The 25382-nt window shown below is 41.8% G+C and overlaps 1 protein-coding gene across 5 annotated transcripts in view; it reads left to right on the top strand.

The window, feature by feature from the left end:
• The window catches only part of LOC122779349 (cell adhesion molecule 2-like), a 153148-nt gene that overhangs the window by 102827 nt on the left and 24939 nt on the right, over positions 1-25382 (top strand). For 3 of the 5 annotated variants that reach the window (XM_044041562.1, XM_044041558.1, XM_044041563.1), the window contains exons 2-5: positions 1314-1340; positions 9609-9758; positions 20134-20286; positions 23038-23175. In XM_044041562.1, coding sequence (XP_043897497.1) covers positions 1314-1340; positions 9609-9758; positions 20134-20286; positions 23038-23175 — 468 coding nt within the window. The remainder of the gene's footprint in view (positions 1-1313; positions 1341-9608; positions 9759-20133; positions 20287-23037; positions 23176-25382) is intronic. The other 2 variants (XM_044041560.1, XM_044041561.1) reach the window with 1 other exon arrangement.

Below are 25382 nucleotides of genomic sequence, written 5' to 3'. Positions count from 1 at the left end.
TCAGTAATAGTAATAGTTGGTCTCTCTCTGACTGACTGTTATAGAGTAGGAGTGAGTTACGAGTGAATCGCTGGAAAACATTTTATTTTCCTCCAGATTCTTTCTTCTTTTTCATGACTATTGACTGAGAGAGATCACAGAGCCACAGTGATGACAGCGGGGATGAAGGGCATGAGCGGAGTGAGGTCAGACTTTTCTTGGGGAATATTTTCTCAAAGCCGTCAGACTCGTCGAGACTCGAACGCAGTGTTGCTGGAGATGTGACGCTCACTGCCCTGTTGCTCCCGTCACTTCCTGTCCCTCTTAACCAGCGACACAGCATGTGTGAACTGTCCACCAGCTGTCTGAGTGTGAGCTTTTTATTTCACTCCTCTTTGCATCATGTGATGTCACTGAATGTAACGTTACATGTGTGCAGATTAAGTTGAAAGATTCACTCAGAATTGACGTTGTTAGGTAACTGCGCCATGGCAACCGGTGAACTCTATTGGCAGTTAGGATTCAATAGCGCTCGTACATGAATAATAAGTGTTTGTCTGTGAGAGTCTAACGAGTGTTCAGCGTGTCCTTTATTTAATATTCCTCACAATACATTTGAATATACTGATCTGCTTGCTGCGGGTCCAGGTGCGGGTCCAGGTGCCGGGACTTCTACGTCCATAATGGAAAGGAAATCCCAGACCTGCAGACTGTGCACCTGCAGTTCGATGTTCTTTGTTCTTCTTCTTCTCCCATTTCAGGCTCACTGGAGGCATTCCAATAGATCCATCAATTTGGCAAAGCAGTGTGTGTGAAGCATAAGAATCATTCCCTCGGGATACACACCCACACAAGTACACCGGCACATGCGCACACTAATAGACAATTTGTGTTGTTTATGTGTCTCAGAGGTGATGAGGTCCTCGTGCATGTCTGGTTTTTAACGGATCTCCTCACTGATTACAGTGTTCACGAATGTCACGCAGGCGTCCGCCGTGGTCTTAAAAGTCAAATGAAGCTCAGCGTTCACTCGTCGACCACATGATATCTGCAGTGTGTCCACAGTCATGGGCGTCGCACGCTTATTACGGAGCAACAAGCTCCAGGTGATTAGAATGTAAGCAACGTTCTGTGATCAGGACGCTCTCTGTCAGGGTTGAACCATCAGTGGCGTTAAACACTCATGATTGACATGTCAGATGAAGACACAGCGGACACAGACACTGCTCTTCCAACAGTTATCTAATAACTGCTCTGTCTTCTGTCTTTGTCTTTTCTGGCATCTGCCTCTCTTGCTGTCCATCCAACCCCTCTTCTCTACTTGGGTATTCCAGTGATGGCTTCAAAAGGCAAAGTCCGAGGTGAGTCATGGCTGTGTTCTTCCTGCTGTGCCTCAGCCTTAGTAGTCTAGGATCAGGAAAGTAAAACTGGATTTACTAGTTGTTTACTTTAGTTATTTAGTTTCTTTGCTGCAGGAATTTATAGAGTAGATTTTTAAAGGTTAGTGAAAACACAAATTTCACTTTTGCTCGGGATAAGTTTGATTTTTCTATTATTTTCTCTTTTCTTATTGAATTATTGAAGCTCTCAGACAAACCACCTGATCTCACACAATTATTCATTGAGTAATTGTCTAAATTTGCTTTTCACCTTTGCTGGACGCCGGACATTTGACTATAAATGATCACAAGCTTTTCTGTCTCTCTGTGTGTGTGTGTGTGTGTGTGTGTGTGTGTGTGTGTGTGTGTGTGTGTGTGTGTGTGTGTGTGTGTGTGTGTGTGTGTGTGTGTGTGTGTGTGTGTGTGCGTGTGTGTGTGTGTGTGTCTGCTAAATGGCAGAGTGTCACTGAGGAGAAATCACAGAGGAGAGATAGTGTTTATTTCAGATGTTTGGATGCACAGGTCGCTTCATGTGCAAAGTTATAATACTAGTTATAACACACTTCTATTGATTTAATAGTAATTATGTTGTTATGTAGTGTTTCATTTTGTTTTGATTAATAATTTGTGGCAAACCTGCCCTTAATGATAATTAAAGGTTCAGTAATATTCTGATTTCAGGAAACCTCGTCTTTCATTGAGTCACATTCTTACATCATTTGTGATTCCATCTTTTTCAGGAAAGATTTTTAAATGAAAAAAGCTTGTTCTGAAAGAACAGTTGCTGTGGTACAAACAGAGTGATGCTGATAATGAATGTCAAGACCGCGTCTCTGTCACCTCCTGTTCATCAGGTTATTATTAAATCAGTTATTTTTGGAAAATGTGACAATATAATGGCGTCACTGACTGGAGTGCAAATGTGAGTGAAACACAAACACACATGACAACTGTGTGTGTGTGTGTGTGTGTGTGTATGTGTGTGTGTGTGTGTGTGTGTGCACAGAACACAGAAAGTAGAATGTCTTATGTTTTATTAAAACCCAGCAGCTCAACACTGTGTCCAATAAAAGGGTGATTCAGTCTCACCCGTATTTATATTCTTTAATTGTGATTTTAAGGGCAAATGTTTCAGTGGCTTTTGCATTTGTCACAACAGCAACAGCTGCTGACTGTGTTAGCACGTGGCCAAAGCTACGGTAATGAGCTTGTTGCTTGTAGAACATCGATATACTCGTCACTTTCACGTTCTCGTGCAGCATCTTTACCTCTTCACCTCCTTTGCTGTGATAAAATCATGTTTTTTTTTACCACAGTTCCCTGAAATCTAAGAGTAAATTGAAGACACACTTTTGTCATGCAAATGATTTACTGTGATATCTACTCATGCTGGGTCTGACTTTAGCTCTGAGACCACATCTCCAGTGTCAGCTCTGCCACTGAGGCCCCGACTGGAAGTTTGGTCTAAAAGAGCGTCGCAGCAAAGTAAGTCTGACACATGAGCCAAATGATAAGAGCTGTTTTTCAAAGCAGCACTTTCTGCTCACTGAATCTTGCAAATCCCCCTGAGGCTGGAAGCATTTCCCCAGATCACTCTTAAATGAACAGTATCTGTCAACACATCACCACACATTAGAAGAGCACACTGTGTCGTGTGGAGTTTTTGGTGGCAGCAATGATTAGGCTGATTTCCCTGGTGGATATTTCAGCACCCAGAGTTCATCCTCCGCTCGCCCTTCATATAAAAGCAAGAGAAAAAAACTGTTTTCTGAGAGAAAAAATCAAAATAAAGCCGAGAATTTTGAGCACTTTTCTCGTATTGAGATTTTTCAACAGCCACAGTAAGTCACATTTATCCGTCCTGATGCTTTTATTATCATCATTTACAAAACAGTTTACGTCACTGTTGCTTGGCTTTGTATTTACAGGGAAAATAAAGCAGAATATTTGAATTTGCATATACATTTTAACACTTACTCCACAGGTAACACACACACACACACACACACACGTATTATTCTATTTACAAAGAAGCAAAGAATGCATTTTACAATGTGGGCAGCAGAATCCAAATACTAATCCTAATCCTAACCCAACACAACAAGACGAAATCGCAAATGTAACTGAAATATCCTGAAAATAATATTCCTGACCTTGATGTAAATACTGATTCTCTTTGTTTGACTCTCGTTGATCTTCCTTTCCTGTCAAAACATGTGCTCTGTATCTCTGTCCTTTTCTCTCAGCGTCTTCTGCTCGTGTTTGCCAGCTGGAAGAAAGCCGTGTGTGAAGTATTTATGAAGGCCTGGTTTACCTCTGTCATAAAACCATGAGATGTCTGCCCTTGACTTTGAAAGGATAGTGAGATCCCAGGCCATTTTGGACTGAGCAAGCCTGAACTCGAACAGCTCACACGCAGCGAGCGGGCAGAGGTTTATATCTCTGCCCTTTTAAATTGATGTTGCTGAATCAAGGGCAGGAAAACTGGGTGGATGATAATGGTGTCTCGGAGCATGTCTGGCCACCAACTTTAAATTAGTGTGTGGGGTTTTATAAGCAGTGATAAATGCTGTATATAGCTCAGCTGTGCCGGTGTTTCCTTAGTAACAAAAGGAAAGAGAAAAGAAGCTGTGTGCCGTGGATGTTTGAGTTTGTCATGCTTCATAGGAAGATGTTACCGTTGTCTGGTTATCACCTCTCACAAGGCGGATATGAGTGGAAACACCATCGTATGTCTGTGACTCCATACTGTGCCTGAACTACACCTAAATGCACCGCAGAGAAACAGCTGATACTGTGTTGATCTGACTCCCGAGGCTGAGTTGGACATCAGATCTGCAGTGGCAGCACCGGCAGCTGCCCGGTGTAATTACTGGACTGTATATAAATGACAACAGCACTGCCACAGCCGTCTTCTCCAGTGCCGGGTAATTAATTGTGTATCTCCACATCACAAATGACTGTGCCCAGGTGGACGTGCGCGAGGGCTGAATACAAAGGTAACTCCGCCCTCTGCAGGGGTTGCATTTAATTTGCTCGCAGCAGGAATCTTATCAGGCTCCGAGGAGCATGTTTAGTTTTGGGAATGTGCACACACACACACACACAGTTCACTCGTGTGTGTGTGTGTGTGTGTGTGTGTGTGTGTGGCATAAAGCTGAAAAAGTTATTACTTTGGTAATGAGAACCAGAATGGAGAGAACACACAAATCATAATCCAGTTTATGACATTTGCATAATAATAGTGCGCTTTAGAAATATTTCTAACTAACAGTTCAGGTTATTAGAGATTCATATATTTTATTTTTACAAATGCTGGTAACCAGATTTAATCTGGATTGAATTTCAATTTAAAAGTTTGTTTTTTTAATTAAAATCATCCAAATCTTTTAAAGTATTTTCTCTGCTCAGCATTTGTTGAATAGAGTAAATGTAGAATAAAACTTACCTGCACCTGCTTTAATCATCTCACTGTGCTTTGACCTTGATTTAGCCTCATGACGAGGTAGAGGTCACAGTGAACTGAAGACATGATGTCATCATCATCATCATCATCATCATCATGTTCAGCTCTGTAACACATGAATCACCGACTGTTTTCATCATAACACTGAAGATGGTGGATACGCCACAGCAGCCGGGAGAGTATTTCACCACATCCGCTCACATCCAGAGAGACGGGATGAGAGCGATGGGAACTCATCAAGCAACTCCGTAAATAATGGACTCAGTCTATCTGACATACGTCGTCATGCCGTGTTACGTGTCCACAGTGTTAGTCACAAAGTCAGATTCCGTGCATTTGTTTCAGTGACTCAGATGTCAGGATACTGCAGGTACCGGGCACCGACACTAAGCTCATGCACTGGAGGTGCTTCTTCATATGATGAGCTGTTGTAAATGTATTTTATCACGATCAAATATCCCGGTGGTTGTTGTCACTTTTTAGTTTTAAAGATAAATGTCATTTCGAGCTGTAACTCCCCACTTTAAAAAGACTGATCTACAGTTGTGTCACACGGGCGATTGCTGCTTCTCACAGGAACACATTTCATTTCCATGTGAATGCTGCGGGCTCGTCTTTCATGCGAGGTGTGGTCTGATGAAATGGTGATACATTTCATCTTGGATGCGACGTGGATGTCGTGGAAGGCGTGAAAAGGGTCGCAGCACAGAGAGAGAGGAAGAGACTGTGTGTGTGTGTGTGTGTGTGTGAGAGAGAGAGAAACAGGGAGGAGTCTGTGTGAAAATTGTCACAGTGGGAGAAAGAGTCCCAGAGGGAGGGCAGGGAGTGATGATGCACTTGTCTGATATGTTCTGGGAAGTGACTAACAACATTTTATCTGTGGTATTGCAGCTCAGGAAATATGAAGCTTACAAAAACATCTTACTTTGAACAAATGTCTTCATCTCTGCGACACATGGCTGCTTGATGAAATAATGTTGATAATAATGTTGCCGCCCTGCTGCCACAGGCTCGTGCACCGCTGTCACCTCATAGACTGTCACACATTTGTCATCGCATCAGCGAGAACATTAGAACTCCAAAATGTGTCATTGTGCATCTGTCATGAGTCATCACTTTAAGTGAAGAAGACACGAGAATCTCAAACAAAGTGCAAACGTCCATTATACTTTCTGACTGTAGACTTTGCATGTGCACAGCTTTTCTGTGTAATGACAGATTATGACCAACATAAAGAACGTGCTAAACTTTATCACCACATGTAGTGATAAATAATCTGGCTACACCGTTGGCTTGTTTATAGCTTTTCTGGCTCTTGTTGTTCTTGCTTTGTTATTGTAACTGCATGTTTTTGCAGACTGCAGGATTTACTTCAGGTAGAAATGATGGTTAACGTGACAAATCTCAGGCCGACGCTGGAATCTCTTAAATTTGCTCTAATGTGATCCCGAGTCTGTAGTTGTGAGTAATGCACAGCTGGCTGAAAAGGTGACGGAGCTAATGGAAACTGGCGTGCCTCTATTCATGCTGTAATCCTGTATTCCCAACCATACATCATAGCTCTACAGTTGAGTTGAGCTCCAGTCCTGTTATAAAGGTCAGTAGCTCCAGGCCGTCCGTCTGTCTGCCTGCATCTCCCGCTCTTTCTCTGCTTCTTGAATGCCTAAATAAGAAAGGATAGTGGAGTCAGCTGCTGGTGCTTGAAAGGTCATGTCAGGGAGCAGACGGGAAGCATTCGGGATCGTCCTCTCATCGTTATTGTCCAGTCGTTTGCTCTGTGTCTGTCCTGTGAATATCTCCAGCGGCGAGTTGTTTCAGACTTATGAGAACTATTGGCTGCAGTGCTTTGTGCAGTGGGAGGCACAGACTCAGATGATTGTGAGGAGGCTTTGCAGGCAGCCGTGATTAGTAGCACGTGGGGGTCGTTATATTGGGCGCTTGGCTCTGAGTGGTCCCATTAAAATCTTGGGGGAGGGTAGAGCGAGATCTGGGTTTATGTCTCCAGAGGAAACTGTGATTTGTTATTTTTTTGGCGGGCAGCGGTCGCCTGCACATGCAATCCCAAATGAATTCTTCCACTTTATACCATTTACGGCGGCTTGTGCTGCATATTATCCAATTCAAGCTGAATAAAGCAGAGCTAATTATGGCATCACTTCATAATGCCTCACAGAAGTTGACCTGACTTACCCTCGGCATGTCAGTCAAAGTGTCAAAGTGACCCCGCCCCCTGAGCACAAGAAAGGAGGTAGGATCAAGATAAACCCAGCAGAGTGGGGAGCACTGGGAGACAAAGAGAATATGAAAATGAGAGACAAAGAAAGTGGAAATGCCACCGTTTAGGGATTAGGGAGGGAGGGAGAGAGGCGGGAGTGTGTGTGGGGGGGGGGGCTGAGAACTGAGTGGAATGGATGTGAACTGGAAAAGATAGAGCAGGAGACCGTAAGTAGGAGAACGACTGGAGGTGGAGTGAGAAAAGAACCTAAATTTAGACATGGAAATCAGAAGAGAGCAGCTTCCCTCTGGAGATACATTTAAATCAGGCCTTTGTGGCCAGAGGGGAGAAAAGAAGAACCTACTCCAGTGGTCAATTAGGTGCAGCGACTACTGCACTGCTCTAATATAACCATCATTGTCGCCCCTTTGGCCCGATCAGTCCCACCGGACGTTTAGCATCCGGCACGAACACAAGGCTGAGTCTGTGTCGTAGCACTGGAGATAAAAGGTGACAGGGTCTCAGGTATGACACCTGGTGTGATAAACAAACACAAAGCCTGTAATTTAAGTCTCTGATGGTTTCACCTCTAGTTTGGAAAAACAATCGTCCCAGCAGCAGAATCAATGTTCAGCTGAGCCCATACTAAAATGTGACGTGGTCAGACTGCCGGTCACTCATTGGTCAGAGAGTGTCGTCACTGAAGACACAAGAATCAAACCAAACAATGCTGAAAATTCAAAATCCTGAAAACGTGTTAATCCCTAACATTTACCAAAGGAAATGTCTAAAATCTGGAGTCTGGGTTATTTAGCGACAGCGCTGCTGAAAGCCGGCGATCATGAGTCGAATCACAACCACGCTCAGTCGTATTTCAGTTCAGTGACTGTGTCAGACAGAGTCATGCAGGAAGTACTGAACTAATCTTTTAATTAACTGATTCTAACGATTCAGTACACCGATAACAACTGCTTTGCTCGTTACTAGTTTGTGTCATTAATAAAATGACGTCACGGCAGTTTCCTGCAGCCGTGCTGTAACGACCCCGCCCACTACAGTAACACATCCAATCCAATGATGAACTCAAATTATCCCCCATGTCATATTTTGCAGAACCTGGCTCAGAAATCCTCATTGCCACCATCGGCTATAAATTTAAACCATTAACTTTCCTTTGTCGCCAGCACAAAGGAAATAAAGTGGATCACACCAGGCTGCATGATGCCCCAACTGTAAGAGTGAGAAAAAGGAGGAAAAGTAAGTGATTTAAAGAGAGGATGTAATAAAGAGAGTGAGGGCAGGCGCGGGAGAATGGTAAATCGTTGGCAGATCATGCCTCATGCAAAACTTCCATGAATAAAACATATTCCTAGCCTCCCATAGTGCAGAGCCATTTTTCCTCCATTTCCCCTCCTCTTCCCTCTCTATCTCTCACATGCATGATTAACCTCGGGAGGCCTTAATCAACACTGGAAATGACCCGTGCTCCTTGACTTACCTCTCTCCACCGCTCCTTCCCTCCTTCACCTCATCTTCTCTCCTCGCCACGCGTCCTTCACCGCAGGTCTCTGTGATACCTGCTCAGCCTGCAGACAAGTGCTCCTTCTCTGGGCTTTTATTTATCTTCCCAATCATGAAGTGACGTGAGGAAAACACAGCAGAAGCTGTTGATAATTACACTGTGGTGGTGGTTTTTGGTTTGAATCGGAAAATCTCCTCTGGTACAGTTGTTTTTTTTTCATCTTCATGATCCTTTCCTGGGAATGATGAACAATCTCTCTTACCTAAGACTTTATTCACACAGTGGTTAAAACCTGTCCTCCGGGGGATGAAGACAGAAATAGATTTATGGTTATTATTATTTACTTGCATGCACACTCCCCCACCTCACTCACTCACACGCACACACACACACACAGAGTGAGTGAGCTGTCCTTAGTTCTGAAAATCTTCAGGCAGCTTTTGATGAACCAGTCGTGAAGGTGACCTGTCCATGGTGCTGAAAACTAGCTCCACAATTACAGTTCATATTGTAACGCTGTTTGTCTTTTTTGTTTCTCCCATGCAACGCAGTAATTACACGCACACACACACACACACAACATGCACACAAATCCACAGAGAGTGTGTTTTAATTGCTCCTGTCTGTGTAGTTGACGTTTCAGAGTTGATACCGCAGGCTAAAATCCCCTGTTTCTTCTATGTTAGCGTCCAATTTAGCACACAGTAGAGAGTGGCCATCCTGCGTGAACATGTGATTTGTAATGAAGTTTTTTCAAAGGCATGAACTAGATTTTCTCTGTTTTTTTCTACAGTGTGAGGAGTTTATTTTGTCCTTTAGTGACAGAAAAAGTATTTAAATTTTTACGTGTGTCTTTATGAATCCACCTGGATGATAAATACTCATTTGTTTAGTTGTAGTTGCTGTGTAGTTGATGGTTGTCATTACACTGAAGAGAAATGTATAGAAAACATAATTAACAAAGGTATTATTATAATATAATATAAATAGCATCTGTCTCGCTCTGTCTCACTGTGAATCATTTCCTCTCACTGTGTTTGGTTGCAGGCATCAGCGGTCAGTACCCTCTTGTTCAGAATGTGACAGTGACAGAGGGCGGGACGGCGAACATGACCTGCCGCGTGGAGTACAACGACAACACCTCCCTCCAGTGGTCAAACCCGGCACAGCAGACCCTTTTTTTTGGGGACAAGAAAGGTGAGTTGGAGATTGACAGATGTTTTTCCAGTGTTGGCGTTGTGGTCGATGATGCACCAAACAGCATTTTATTTAATTTATTTCAGACTGGAGAAGAAACTACAAAAGCCTCTTTGTTTGTCAGGTGCCTGTGTTGTGTTATAGTGCCTGCCCCACATTTCACGAGTCTGTTTTTTTCCCTGCTGGGTTTTTACAGCAGGTGTAGTCAGAAACACACACACACACACACATGATGCCAGATGCTGTTTTGATGTCGTCTTAAATCAGTTCCTCTGAGGATGACGGATGAGGATAAATCTTCTTTTCCACTTTGTTTCATAAATGTTGGTGCGCGCATGTACACGGACAAACACACTCACACACAAACACCTCTGATATGGAGAACACTTGGTGGTGAGATCAATATGGTCAGCTCTGTCTACGACTTGTTTTGTCTGAGCAGGAGGATTAGCAGAGGAGAGCAACGTCTCTTTTTGTTTGTTTGTTGGTTTGTCGCCAGAATCGCTCATTCTGTGACTCACGTTTGGGGATTTTTCTTGTGGTTGTTGATGTTATTATTCTGCTTCATGCCATTACAGGTAAAGTAGGTTACATTATGTGTCTGCTGCATCCTTCCTCTGAACACCAGCTCTGCCTCGCAAAACTATCAGACCTGACTGAGGGACTGTTTGTGTGTATACAGCAGCAGCGCACTTACACACTGCAGTTTTAGATAAACACAACTGTCCATTATTGTCAAGTACAAACGCGATCAGTGTAAACTGTGGAGCAGGTTCACTGCAATCCATGGACAGGAAGGAAAGGGAGTTTTGCTATTATTGTACATTTTTCCTCCAAATCAAAAGATGCACACTGAACGTTTAAAAGTGTAGTTCAAATCAAGTTGGAAAGGGCCAACATGCACCCTGCTGTGCAGCTGCCTCTCTCTGCAGTCCTCTTGTTCTCACCTCTCTGCTTCCAGCTCCCGCTGTAAAGTATAAATCAAAAGAACAAGCACAGATACCTGAGGCTCGGATAGTTGTTTAATTGATCGGTGCAAAAAATATTCAGTTTCAGCATCGACAGTCGTTTGCAATGGACTCCACAATAGAATGAAATAGAATGTTTAAATGCACTCATTGTAAGTCGCTTTGGATAAAAGCGTCTGCTAAATGACATGTAACGTCATGTAATGTAACGTAACGTAATGTAATGTAACGTAATGTAACGTAACGTAACGTAACGTAACGTAACGTAACCTAACGTAATGTAATGTAATGTAATGTAACGTAACGTAATGTAATGTAACGTAACGTAATGTAATGTAACGTAATGTAATGTAACGTCATGTAATGTAACGTAACGTAACGTAATGTAACGTCATGTAATGTCACGTAATGTAATGTAACGTAACGTAACATAACCTAACGTAACCTAACGTAATGTAATGTAATGTAACGTAATGTAATGTAATGTAGATGAAGCATTAAGGTTTGATTGTTTTAATAACAATAAAACTAGATGAAAAATATGAACTAATAGATAGGCGGTACATAATATACATGGCTAAAATGTTGTCTATATTAAACATTTAATATGCAATATATTATATAAACTGTAGGAATTCAACATCCTCATCAATCTTGCACCTCAGTGCCTGTGAGATAATGAAATCTGCAGAAAAGACTTTGTATCTAAACCGTTCCATGGTTCTGCAGAGAAGTTGAATGCAAACCTTTTCTATCTTTGCTCACATTCACAGACACAAACACTGTGACTGTGGGTGTGGCACAAATCCAGTCATGTTTAATGGCTAATAAGTACAAAGGGTTTATCCCTGACCTTTCACACCCTCTTCACTAAAGTCCCCATAAATAGGATTCATGGGTGTTATTTTGTTGGTTGAAGGCTGCTGAAATGACCTTGCCCTGCGTGTCTCTCAGCTGCATTAGTCCAGTGTAATAGAGTATGAATCACACTCTCTTGTAAGTGTCTGGATTAAGCGCATATGGGATTTACGCAGACTTCCTCCATTATCCTTCTGTCCACTCTGCTTCCGTCTCTGTTTGTGGACTCACAGATTGTGACTGTATGAACCGCACACATGTACACAACATTACAATTCACAAACATACACATTTTCACTCGCTGTCCCTTCTTTTTAGTAAGTGTAGTAGCAGGAAGCTGCAGTGAACATGAGAATCAACAACTGATGTTCTCTGCACGTTATTCCATATCACACCAGGGGTTGGGGGTCTTTTTTCATGGCATCGGCAGAGCAGAGCTCACAGAGCTGCTGCACACAGAGCTGCTGCACACAGAGCTGCTGCACACAGAGCTGCTGCTGCACACAGAGCTGCTGCTCACAGAGCTGCTGCTCACAGAGCTGCTGCTCACAGAGCTGCTGCACACAGAGCTGCTGCTCACAGAGCTGCTGCACACAGAGCTGCTGCTCACAGAGCTGCTGCTCACAGAGCTGCTGCACACAGAGCTGCTGCACACAGAGCTGCTGCACACAGAGCTGCTGCACACAGAGCTGCTGCTCACAGAGCTGCTGCACACAGAGCTGCTGCTCACAGAGCTGCTGCACACAGAGCTGCTGCTCACAGAGCTGCGACTAAACCCGAGAATGACAAAGCTGCTGTTTGTTCATGTTGCCGTGGTTATCTCTACTTGAAGAGATGTCTTAGAGTTTGTTTTATGCCTGTATTTAGTCTCAGTCTGACTGAGGGAGCGTGTGTGTGTGTGTGTGTGTGTGTGTGTGTGTGTGTGTGTGTGTGTGCGTGTGTGTGTGTGTACAGCAGCAGTTTGAGCAACAGAAGTTGTGATTGGTGCTTCTTTGTGTTTTCAGCGTTGCTGTCGCCTCCTCCTCAGTTCCAGAGTGCAGAGAGGAAATGTTGACAGACGACTTTACTGAGAATCACAGAGAGAGTTGAGTGGTGTTAATAGGTTTCATGTGCATTGTGGGAACTCATTTGACAATGATTTGATTGTATGCAACTTTATTTCATGTTTTTTAGGCATTACAGTCTTAAGGTAAGCATTATGGTATGGATAAGCACTGATTTGTGATTGGTTGAGATGATGTACTCATATCCAGGTCTTTCTAAAGCCTTTCTGGCACCGTGAGAAAGGAAAGATGTCTCAGATGCAAACACCTCTGAGGCTTTGAGAGTCTGACAGGAGGATGTTTTTGAAGCAAAAGAATGTTTTTCTCTTATTATTTTTTTTAATAACTAATTATCATTGTTATTATTCTTGATTGAAGTGGTTAAAATAATGTTGTCAGTCTAATTCAACAGACCTGTGTTGTCTGTGTGCATGTGTGGTGCGACACAAAGCGTCACTTACATCGTCTGTTAAAAGCAGAAATATATTACAAAGATAAAAGCTTTGAGTGGAGCTGGTTTCACTGCTGTTGATGTTTAATGTCAACGTCGAGTCTCACCTTCAAGACATTTAGTCAAATGAAAGCGGTCCTCTCAAAGGTGCCGTCGTGGTTGTGAAGCGTTGTTTGAATTTCAAATAAGTCATTGTCCTGAAAATGGGACGATTTTGTCCCTTCCATCAGTTTCCACTGAGGGACTTCAACTGTTCTCTGACAGTGAGAGCGAGATGAGCACCGAGCAAGAGGGATTCTCTCTTTTATGAGATTCAGAAAAGAATAATATCTCTTTACAAATGGCTCTTTTGGTTTCATGTATTTCAAGACTTGATTATATGGATTTATTTCCTCGATGAAGACATTTTGCACCATTTGCTTCATTATTGCCGTACTAGAAAGAACCTACTGTATGTGTAATTACTTCCCAGGCTAAACGTGTAGGTCTTTAGTGGTGAAGGTTTATGACTTTTAAATCATTTACTCAACGAGGTGAGCGACTGTGATTTTACAGTTCTCTTGTCACAGAAGATCAAGGTTTACCTGCCCTTATAAGCATGTACAGGTGTACATGTTATCTATTATATTTGTACATTTGTATGTGTGGTCCTTTGTCAAATATGATATTTTATTATTCAATCATTTTACTCAGTTTCTTTTCTCAGATTCTTTAAGAGATTAAAGAGAGATTGTATTTGCCATCTGCGCTCACAGTAACTATGTACCGTAGGTTTTTGTGCAGGATAAGAAAAAGCAAAGAATAATAAGAGAACTAGTAAATACAGAATAAAAGACCGCTATAAAATCTGTACACATAATAAAAATCAAATTCAATTATAACTGACTCTGTTCTACCAACATGTGCAGTTGAAATGATTGATTTGGCTTTAGATCATGGCTAAAGTTAATATGACACTTGAACCCTGCAGCTGGACACAGGTGATGAGATGTGAGCGTTCTCTCTGCACCTGTCAACTGCAGATTGATTGAATCTGTTTAAACATTAAGATTAGTGTTATGGCTGAGCAGCGAACAGCCAACTGCTCCTTTTTAGACCCCTGAGCTGCTGAATATGAAACTATTCTGGTCCTCAGATGTCAGATATTCAGCTGCCTGAATCAATTTGCTTGCTGTTTGTGGTTGTGTGTGTGTGTGTGTGTGTGCACGTATGCACATACGTGTGTGTGTGTGTGTGTGTGTGTGCGTGTGTGGAATGTCAAGCATTCCACCTCCAGTCTGTAACCATGAAAGCTTTGATGCATTCAGAGTATCTGTGACTGAGCAATTTAGGGGATTGGCTTTTAAAGTTTTCCAAAGTAAATACCAAAATAAGAAATGCCTGACAGACTTTTTATTTAACATATAGAAGAACTTTTTCTCAAAGCTTAATCTTAGCAGGAAAGTTAAACTTTGGAGACAGCTGTCTTTTTGTTTTATTTCCTGGAAGAGTGCCTCCATCAAACATCCTTTCATATCGGCCTGAAGATTGGAATGGTGTTCTCTCTGATAGAAAAAAACTCGCCTGTAAATCTCCAAAGATCCCTAACAAGTCCCCTCTCCCCAAGACTAGGACCATAAAACATGAGAGGAAGAAAAAGTGGAAAGGCTAGATGGTAGGTAGGCCTTAGTGGGATAGAGGAGAGGAATTAAGGAGGCGTTTTATGAAAGCTTTCAGAAACAGTTATCACCTCGAAAAGACACAAGCAGACTTCTTTCTTTGACCTTGAGCATTTTTCTCTTTGTCATCTCTCATTTTTAAATGTCTTTTATTCAAATATTCAGCCTTTTATTAAACACATTGTACTCTACAGCGTTTAGAGGTGCAGTTTTGACTGCCTTTATTATAAGAGACACTTATCTTTGGTGAGGTGCAAAAAAAGGAAAAGAAAAGAAAATTATCTCAGACTTAATGGCAGGCAAATTATTTCTCTCTCTCCTACAAGAACATATTTGAACAAGGAATTGTGGAAAAAATACCGTGTTGAAATGAAACTGGACAAATTGTTCTTGTAGGAAAGTGTGGCGTTATTATCACACTGTCCACTTTTCAAACACTCTGCAGTGTCATTTTGAAGAATGGTTGCAGTGGGTAAAAAAATGGGGCAACTGTTCATTTACTTTCAGCCTTTAAGGGGGAAACGTATCTGATGCAGAATACAATACGGTTTCTAAGCAGGAGCTGTCTCCTCGCTGACCCACTTCTCACAAAAGATTTAATGAAGTAGGTTCTGCTGGAGGTTTCCCACTGAACCCGGCGTGGCAGGTAGTAACTGATGAAAGGAAATCATTCCTGTCACTGGAAAAATCTCCAAGCCAATTACTGTATAATGTATGGCACGTCGTCTTACATTTTTAAAAGACGGTATTTCTCAGAAAGGCATAACAGGTAATGGAGGTTGAGAAATGGCTGAGGTGCCAAATATGCGTTAAGCTATTCAATAAACATTGCATTCCCCACCCCCTTCTCGCTCACACACACACACACACACACACACACAGAGTCCCCAGACGGGTTGTTGACAAGAAAAAGAGAACAGTCACATCCAGACAGAGTCAGGTGTATAGGTCGGTATATTCGCAAATGTGCACTTTTCTCATTATAAAATTGTGTCACTTGAATGAGCAAACACCTGCCAAGGTTCTATACAAATGCATCGTGTCCCTGGATAGATGCAAGGACAGGGAGGGGCCGCAGAAAAGATGGGAGAGGAAGGAAATAAATGGACAAAAGCAAAATGTGCAAACATGACTAAAAGCATGTGAGTTCAGAGTTTCATTTACTCTGCATTCACTCTGTGCTTTTGAAATAAACATGGCTGTAATGTACAAATGTATAAGCCTTCATTCACCTGCACGGAAATGCCATCTTTACTCACCTGCTGCTTGTGATGGTGGAAGAGAAACCTGCTGTTCACATGCAGCAGAAACCAGAAATGTGCTGCTTTCCTCTGTGAGTGTGTGTGTGTGTGTGTGTCAGCGTGTGTGTGTGTAGCTGGTGTGCCGTGCTCTCTGCTGCAGAGGCTCTGGCAACACATGGATGAATCACAGAATCATCAGCTGTGTTGTATGTTTTCTCACATTGAGCCAGAACAAACTTTCAAAGTCACTTTCACACTTCTTTTTTTTTTTTTTACCTGAGTCTGAAAACAATGATTATTTGAATGAATAATTGCCTTTGACTTCAGAACTTAGTCCGATTTGGAGAGTGGTGCAGGAGGTGGCGTCGCGTCTCTGTGACCTTGTTTGTGTTTCCTGCATGAGACGTGGAATAGTCTTGAGTTAACACGATGAATAAAAATAAAATAAGAAAATAAGAAACACAGACGACATCAGAGAGACAATGTGAAGTGGTGAAGCGTCCGGAGGGGAAGAGGTTTCTGACAGCAGCCATAATCAGCCAAGCATCAGATGCCACAGAACACAAACACTGACCCGTTTACTGTGAAGTGGACAAAAGCTTGATGAAGGTGCTTCTTTTTATTTCATCTTTTACTGCGCTCCACATGTCAGGGAGATTTTGTCCTTAAACAAACAGGAAAACATGAGTAAATAGAAGTCAGCTGTTTGTTTATAACGTTGTTATCCAAACACAGTATGTTTTTAGATTAACGTCATTCACAGTCTTTTTCAATAAGAATAAAAATATCACGTTTGATTTATTAGTAAACCTTCTCTCTGTTCTCTGTGTTTCTCTTTTTAAGATCGTGTCTTTCTTCTCTTCCTTTAGATATTTTAAAACAAAAAGATCATGGCTGCATTCAAGGCAAACTCAGCAAATAACTGACTTAATATTAAACTGCTAAAAGAATCATAAAATGGTCGTGCTTCAAGGTCCTTGTTGAGTTTGTCTCTAAAGTTTGATTTGGACGAGTGCAGCTTTGCTTCTGGTCTCGTTGTTATTGGTAGAGATGCAGACGAAGGCTAAATGAGGTCGGTTATTGTTGAATATGAAATGATTCGATGGATTCTAACATGATCGTCTTCAGGGCAGAAGAGCACTGACGGACGACAGGAGTCTGAAACACCTGCACACACAAGGCTACATGTCTCACCTCTGCTTGCTGTCGATATTCAACCTTGCTCTGGACTCACAGTGACGACCAGAGGAGAAAAGTCTGGAGGAGAAGTGGACTGTGCTTTTGTCCGTGTGTGCATGTGTGTGTGTGTGTGTGTGTGCATGTGTGTGTGTGTGTGTGTGTGTGTGTGGTGTGTGTGTGTGTGTGTGTGTGTGTGTGTGTGTGTGTGTGTGTGTGTGTGTATGTAACGTTTAGGATCCACAACTGCATTTAATCCACTTCCTATAATAAAACAGATTAGACATTATTTTAATGCTGTTAGTTTACATAATGAAGATCTGTAAAATATTACTTTTATAAGGGAACCAGATGCTGGTTTAACACACAGGGACGTGCTTCAGCATCCCTCCTCCTCGTCCTCTTCCTCACCCTGTTGGTGCAATTCTCTATCCTGTGCAGTCTGATGTTGTTGCTGCTGGGACAGACTCTGTAGACAGCGGCGCCAGATGGTTCACCGGCCAAAGACCACGTACCCATTAGGGCGGGGAGGGGTTTGCTGCCCGAAACCACACCACAGCTGCTGCTGCTGCTGCTGCTGATTATGTTGCTGATGCTGATGCTGATGCTGGTGCTGGTGCTGGTGCTGGTGCTGCTGATTATGTTGCTGATGCTGCTGCTGAGTCGACAGACAGGTCATGGTGGGAGGAATGGGAGGAAACTGAGAGACTGAGACAAATTGAAATTGAATTGAAATTGAATGACTTTATTCCTCCCCCAGGGGGGAAACACACATTCACAACAGCTCAGTTAAGGTGAGAATCGAATAAAAGAAAAAAAAAAAATAAGAATAAAAATAAAAATAAGATAAAATAAAAATACAATACAATACAATAGTAGGACAAAATTACCAAAAGATAAAAAGTAAAAAGATAAAATTTAAATTACACTCTAATATAGAGTATTATCAGGGAAAGTGAGTGGACATTTAAGAGGAGTTAAATATCCGAACAGCAGTGGGGATGAAGGACTTTCGGTAGCGCTCTGTCCTACACTGAGGGTGCCGGAGCCTGCCGCTGAAGGAGCTGCCAAGCCCCTCCACAGTCAGGCTGAAATAAAGGCTGAAATAATGAGTTGTTTGTCTGAGTGTATTTGCTTTGATTTGATTGACAGGTTGTAGAAAAGTGTGTCTGGTCTCACTATATAGACTTTAGACTAAAACTAATATGTTGGCTTTGTATTTGCATTAATGGCCATGTTTATTCACTACACACACACACACACACACACTGTATATACAGATCCTGTGTAAAGCATGTTCATGCAGCATATAGAGATCACTGCAGATGATCTGAGACTCACTTTTGGAGAAGTATTCGATTGTGAATTGATCCAGAGTTCAGATGAAACATCACATGCTCCACATGAGGGTCACAGGGGGTGAAAGGAAAAAAGGAAACATCACATTTTCAATGTTGTCTCAAAGTGTTGGGATGTTGAAACAGACTTTCAGCGTGTTCGATACCTCGAGTGTCGGACCTTCCACTCTTTAAAGTTCTCCACAAACAGACTCTCTAATGGCCTTTACTCTGCAGAGGTTATGAAAGCACACGGTTGTTCCACTCATTGTGTGATTCCTCACATTTACCATAAGAGTTCTCTTTCATGTGGTCGCACATGAAAGAGAACGCACACAAATAATTCTACATCTTTTGAGTTGAAGACGCTCACACATGCACACGGCCTGCACCTGAGTGTCCTTCTTACAAAGGGAAGGATTGAATATAAGTATAAGTATAAATGAAGTGTTTGTGTGTCGCTGTTGTTGTCATTCAAGTACAAACTTGTCTTTTCCTTTTATTAATATCACATCTTTACCCAGTGGGCACAGCAGGCATGAACCCTATCATGTTCAAGGTGTCAGCACAGTCTGAAGCGTAACGCCCGCTCTCACTGTATCATAGATATGAAGTACTGAGTGTCTCTCAACTGACCGGCCAATCTCAGCAAATCCATTTCAAGTCTCACATCTTGCCAAACTCTCATTAGGGCTCTTTCTCAACCTGTTATTGCATTATTGATTTCCATTCCCGTATGTCTTTTGGTAGATTGCATTTTCATATAAGTAAAATGTCTACAAGAGATTCCTGTGTGCAGTAGGTGAGACGCTGCTGCACTGATAGATACATTTAAAGATTGAATAGAAAGTTCACTTTTCAGGGAACTTTTTGACGTGATTGTTTGTGCCTTTAAATCTAATCACACATTCATTATTTACACCACACAGCTCTGCTTTGTTATTACTTAAAGTAACAATATGAGCAAATGAGGAATTTGGTCATTGCTGCTCAAAATGAACTGGCAAAAATGTTTAAGCAAAAAATGAATCCATTGTGCAGTAAAACTATGTTAAAAAAGGGAAAAAGTCTCACAATGAGAAAACACCAGGCAACAGTGGAGAGAGAAAACAGAAATAAATCTCTGACAGAACCAGATCCACAACCAGATCCACAACCAGATCCACAACCAGATCCAGACTCAAAGATGTGCAGCATCTGCCTGGACTGGTTAGGCTGAGAGGAACATGGAGGAGACAACAAATCAACATATCGATGTTAAACTAAAGCCAACAAGAAAACAATCGCACAGTAAAATAAGAATCCTGGAGGAACAGAGGAAAAGTTCTGTGTTGTGCTTTATTTTTCTCTAAATGAGAACAAAACTTCTTTCTTTATTTTATGTTCTTCCTTATTTATTTATATTTCCTTTTGTGTTTGTGCTGATTCTGTTAAACAACAATGATCTTTACTTTAAACTGTCTTCTGCTTTATTGTAGAATCATTTACACAGTAACAATTTATACAATACATAATTAAAACTATACACACACACACACACATTCCACCAAACAAGAAGAGAAAGTCTGGTGAATTGTTAATTCATGTCCGTCTCTTTCTGTCTCTGTGTAATCATGTCCGTCTCTTTCTGTCTCTGTGTTCAGCTTTAAGAGACAACAGGATTGAGCTGGTGCGTGCGTCATGGGCGGAGTTAACCATCAGTATCAGTGACGTCACACTGTCTGATGAAGGCATGTACACCTGTTCCCTCTTCACCATGCCCGTCAGAACAGCCAAAGCGTACCTGACAGTTCTGGGTGAGTACAAAAACACACACTTACAGTATTACTTAGAATCATGTGCACAAAGTAAATAAACAGGTTCACACCATTCTCATTTAAAAACTGCACAGAGTGACGTCAAATCACAAAATAATACTTACTAAATCAAAATGAGCAAACACAGAACGATGTATTTACAGCCTTGACACATCTACTGTTGTTCCTTTAAGATAAATTGATAGATAGAGTTCAATCACTGTGTGCCTGCGTGTGCATGTTAGTTTTTCATCATGAGTCGACAACAAAGACACTGTCTTTCTTTTGTTTCTTGATTTCATTGAATTGCTCATGTTTCATTGCTCATGTTAGTGGTACATGTACAGCTGCTGCACGTTTGTCCACAAATACAATGAGAACATGCTTCGTTTGTCACAGAGAATTTCACTTTCATCAATAAGACAAACTCGCTCCACGAACCAACCCGACCTCCAGACTCAACAGCATTAACAACCTCCCTCTCATTGAGGATATGGAGAGAATTAGTTTGTATTTTTACTAAATCAGTGGTGGACGTGAACCAGAAAACAGAGATTTAATAAACACATGTGTCTGATTATAGGACGCTGAGTTCTGAGAGGAAACATTCAAAGAACTTTAGATTGAATGAGATTTTTGAATAATTGCAACCATCTGCTTATAAATGAGAAAATGTGAATTATTCAGGTGTTAAGCTCACTGGATATTTGATGAGATATAAACAAGGTTTTTACTCCTTTATGCTCGTAAACATCTGCAAACTGAATTTTGAGATTTTACAGTAAAAACCACAAACATGATTTTGTGTCTGTTAGAGAAATCAGTGAAGAACCACTGATGGTCATTTATCTAACGCATTATTGTATAAAGACTGAAACACACCCACACATGCACGACACAAGAGCACACACTGCACACACACACACACACACAGACTTCTGACACTGACCGTGGACACTGACACTGACCACTGACACTGCACTGACACTGACACTGACCGACAGTGACCAAGACAGACACTGACCGAGACACTGACACTGACCCGACATGACTGACCGTACTGTGTGAACACTGACACTGACACTGACCAACGACCTACGACTGACCGACACTGACACTGACTGACTGACCTGACCGTAGACACTGACACTGACCGACACACGACACTGGACTGAACACTGAGACTGACCGTGACCGTGAACACTGACCGGTGACCACTGGACCGACTAGACACTGGACCGTGGACACTGGACTGACCGACACTGACACTGACCGTAGACACTGACACTGAGACTGACCGTAGACACTGAGACTGACCGTAGACACTGAGAAAGCATGCACACGTGTGCAGCGTTAGTCAGATCTCGCTGTATGTGCCGGCCAGGAAACTCTACCATCACCACGATGACAAGCAGAACACGGGAGGACCTTCAGGTGGTAATAAAACCTTCAGGCCAGAGTGAGTCGATGGCATTGACTGACAGACCTTTCAGTCACTCAGCCTGAGGCAGACTTATTGCTCATTGACATTAGAAAGGAAGAGTCTACACACTTAAAACACTCATTATAGGAAAGGCCAGTAATTAACATCTTCTGTACAACCTCGTGTCCTTGTCTGTGGTCCACACACACACACACACACACAGGTGTGCGCAGCTATTCTTCTGCGTCACCTTCCATTCATTTATTCATTTGCACAGCCGACACAGAGCGTTATCCCCATGTTTATCTAGTTAATGCCTAATCCTAATCTTAACCTGACCACAATTAACATCTTCTAAACTAAACCACGTCCTCAGAAATGAGGTTCTGTCTCATTAGGACCAGGCTTCGGTCTCCAATGACGCTGCATTAACTTCTACTTATTTAGACAAAGCCTTTACGAATCATTATCACTAACCTTAACCAATGACTCGATTAATCGATGACTAAATTAACCATTTTCTTTATTTTTTCCATTATTAAAACAAGATTTCTGATTGTTTTAACTTCTTAAATGTGAATATTTTCTTCTTGTCTTTGCTCCATAAAACAAAGAAATCATTCAAATTAATAAAAATTAAATCATTTTGGTTTGTGGACAAAACAAGACATTTGAGAACGTCATCATTTCCACGTTTGACAAAACACTGTTCAACTGTGAACTCATCGATTACTCGATTAATGCAGAAAATAATGGAGAGATTAATCGATCATGAAAATGATTGTTAGTTGGAGCTCTAGTTCAAATCTTAGCCCTAAACTGAACCGGTGTTAACACACACACACACACACACACACACACACACACACACACACACACACACGAACACAGTGTTTTATTAAAGGTAGAAAGAGTAGAAATACCAGAAAAAAGTGATACATTTTTAAAATGCAATTTTTCACTTCTGTGAACTTCAGCACCATAAATAAAAGTCCATTCGCTCGTCTTGTATTGGAGCTGTAGCACAGACAGACAGACAGACAGACAGACGGACGTCTCACCACCCTAGAACAAAGTGCATGACTTAACACCACTCGTCGTACAAGAGAAAAGATGGTGGTTTATAATTCATGTGAACTGACCCGTAAAGATGGGAATGGCCCAGTGGTTAGAGACCATCGTGAGCTGCTCTGTAGTCGCTCACTCATGTCCCTGCAGGAGGACGAGCTGGAGACCTCTTACCACGAGATAATCTTCTTGTTCTTGTTGTTGTTGTTGTTGTTGATGTCAATTAGTTCCACGGCTGTGATTCTCACTCCGTCCTGCAGGGGTCCCGCAGAAGCCAGAGATCGATGGCTTCACGAAGCCGGCTGTGGAGGGAGACCACATCACTCTGACCTGCATGACCCACGGCAGCAAGCCCGCCGCTGACCTGCGCTGGTTCAGGAACGAGAAGGAGGTCAAAGGTAAGTGACGTCTGGATTCAACCATGTGTCAATCATGACACTCGCTGCCATGATAAGATCAGTGAGAATGATTTTAAAATAACTAAATAAACTGATCAGCGACTTGTTTGAAAGTAAAAATAAGAATTTGAAAATGAGCTGATTATTTCCTGCTGTTAAGTTATGTATGTAGTTAAGTATGTTTTTTATTTTTTCTATTTTAAGGTTGAAATCACAAAGAATTGACTTGTGAATTCAGCGAGCATCTTTGTCAGTGACACACATTAGTGTTGTGACGTTAATCATTCTCACTGTCACTGCTGTCATTTGTTTCTACAGTCAAAATAATAATAATAATAATAATAATAATAATAATAATAATAATAATAATAACATACTAATGTGGTGACATCAGCAGTTGTGAGCAAACACCTCAGTTAGACGCACTGAGTCTCTGTGTCGTCACGTTTGTGACTCGCCGGCGTCGCCTCTGTGTGTGACACCAACATACTTTACTACATCAGAGACCATTAGAGACCATTAGAGACCATTAGAGACCACTACATTAGAGACCATTAGAGACCATTAGAGACCATTAGAGACCACTTCATTAGAGACCATTAGAGACCATTAGAGACCATTAGAGACCCATTAGAGACCATACATCATTAGAGACCACTACATTAGAGACCATTAGAGAGACCACCATTAGAGACTACATTAGAGACCACTACATCAGAGACCATTAGGAGACCATTAGAGACCACTACATTAGAGACCACTACATTAGAGACCACTACATTAGAGACCATTAGAGACCACTACATTAGAGACCATTAGAGACCATTAGAGATTACAGACCATTAGAGACCACTACATTAGAGACCACTACATTAAAACCAGTTCCAGTACATTAGAGACCATTAGAGACCAGTACATTAGAGACCAGTAGAGACCATTAGAGACTACATTAGAGAGACATTAGAGACCAGTACATTAGAGATCAGTTCATTAGAGACCAGTTCATTAGAGACCAGTACATTAGAGAGAGACCAGTTCATTAGAGACCAGTGCATTAGAGACCAGTACATTAGAGACCAGCACATTAGAGAGCACATTAGAGACCAGCACATTAGAGACCAGTACATTAGAGACCAGTACATTAGAGACCATTAGAGACCAAGAGACCACTACATTAGAGACCAGAGACCAGTACATTAGAGACCAGTTAGAGACCAGTTCATTAGAGACCAGTACATTAGAGACCACCATTAGAGAGTACATTAGAGACCAGTTCATTAGAGACCAGCACATTAGAGACCAGTTCATTAGAGTACATTAGAGACCAGTACATTAGAGACAGTTCATTAGAGACCAGCACATTAGAGACCAGCACATTAGAGACCAGCACATTAGAGACCAGTACATTAGAGACCAGTACATTAGAGACCAGCACATTAGAGACCAGTACATTAGAGACACTAAATTAGAGACCAGTTCATTCGAGACCACTACAAGAGACCAGCACATTAGAGACCACTACATTAGAGACCAGTTCATTAGAGACCAGTACATTAGAGACCAGTACATTAGAGACCAGTACATTAGAGACCAGCACATTAGAGACCAGTTTCATTAGAGACCACTACATTAGAGACCAGACCACCGACTGGACTCCACAGCTCATTTCCACCCTCCTCCCGCTCTGTTCCGCTCCACCGACCGTCCTCTTTGTAACTACGTGAAAGGGAGAGAACGAGAGGCCGACAGGATGACGGGATGAGAGAGGAGATTACAGAAGAGAAGAGAGCGAGGGACATGGAACGGTGGAATTCTTTCTTTTCTCAGGGAGAGAGAAACAGATGCGTCAAACACAGAACCCAGCGGGAAAGACTGTCACAGATCATCAACACGGCGGCATACGTTTGCCAAAGTTGTTGTTTTGCTTCTTGGAGCAGATTTAAGTCAGACAAAGAAATGTAAATCATCTCTTTCTAATTTAAACAACTGGAACTTTAACAACATTAAAATATAACATATCAGGTGTTTCACATCTGAACCAGGAGCTTAAACAAAGGACTAATGAACTATAAAATGTGACTGGTTGTTATGATAGTACTCCTCTAATCCTCTAATCCTCTAATAACTTACAGTCCTCTTATTGAACCTCTTATTGGTTCTTGATGATATTCTTTCTAACCTTTATCACATTTATTATGTTCAATTAT

This window comes from Solea senegalensis, linkage group LG13, assembly GCF_019176455.1.
Source record: "Solea senegalensis isolate Sse05_10M linkage group LG13, IFAPA_SoseM_1, whole genome shotgun sequence".
Lineage (NCBI taxonomy): Eukaryota > Metazoa > Chordata > Actinopteri > Pleuronectiformes > Soleidae > Solea > Solea senegalensis.
The sequence above is the reverse complement of the archived record's forward strand: the minus strand, read 5'-3'. Positions and strand labels throughout refer to the sequence as shown.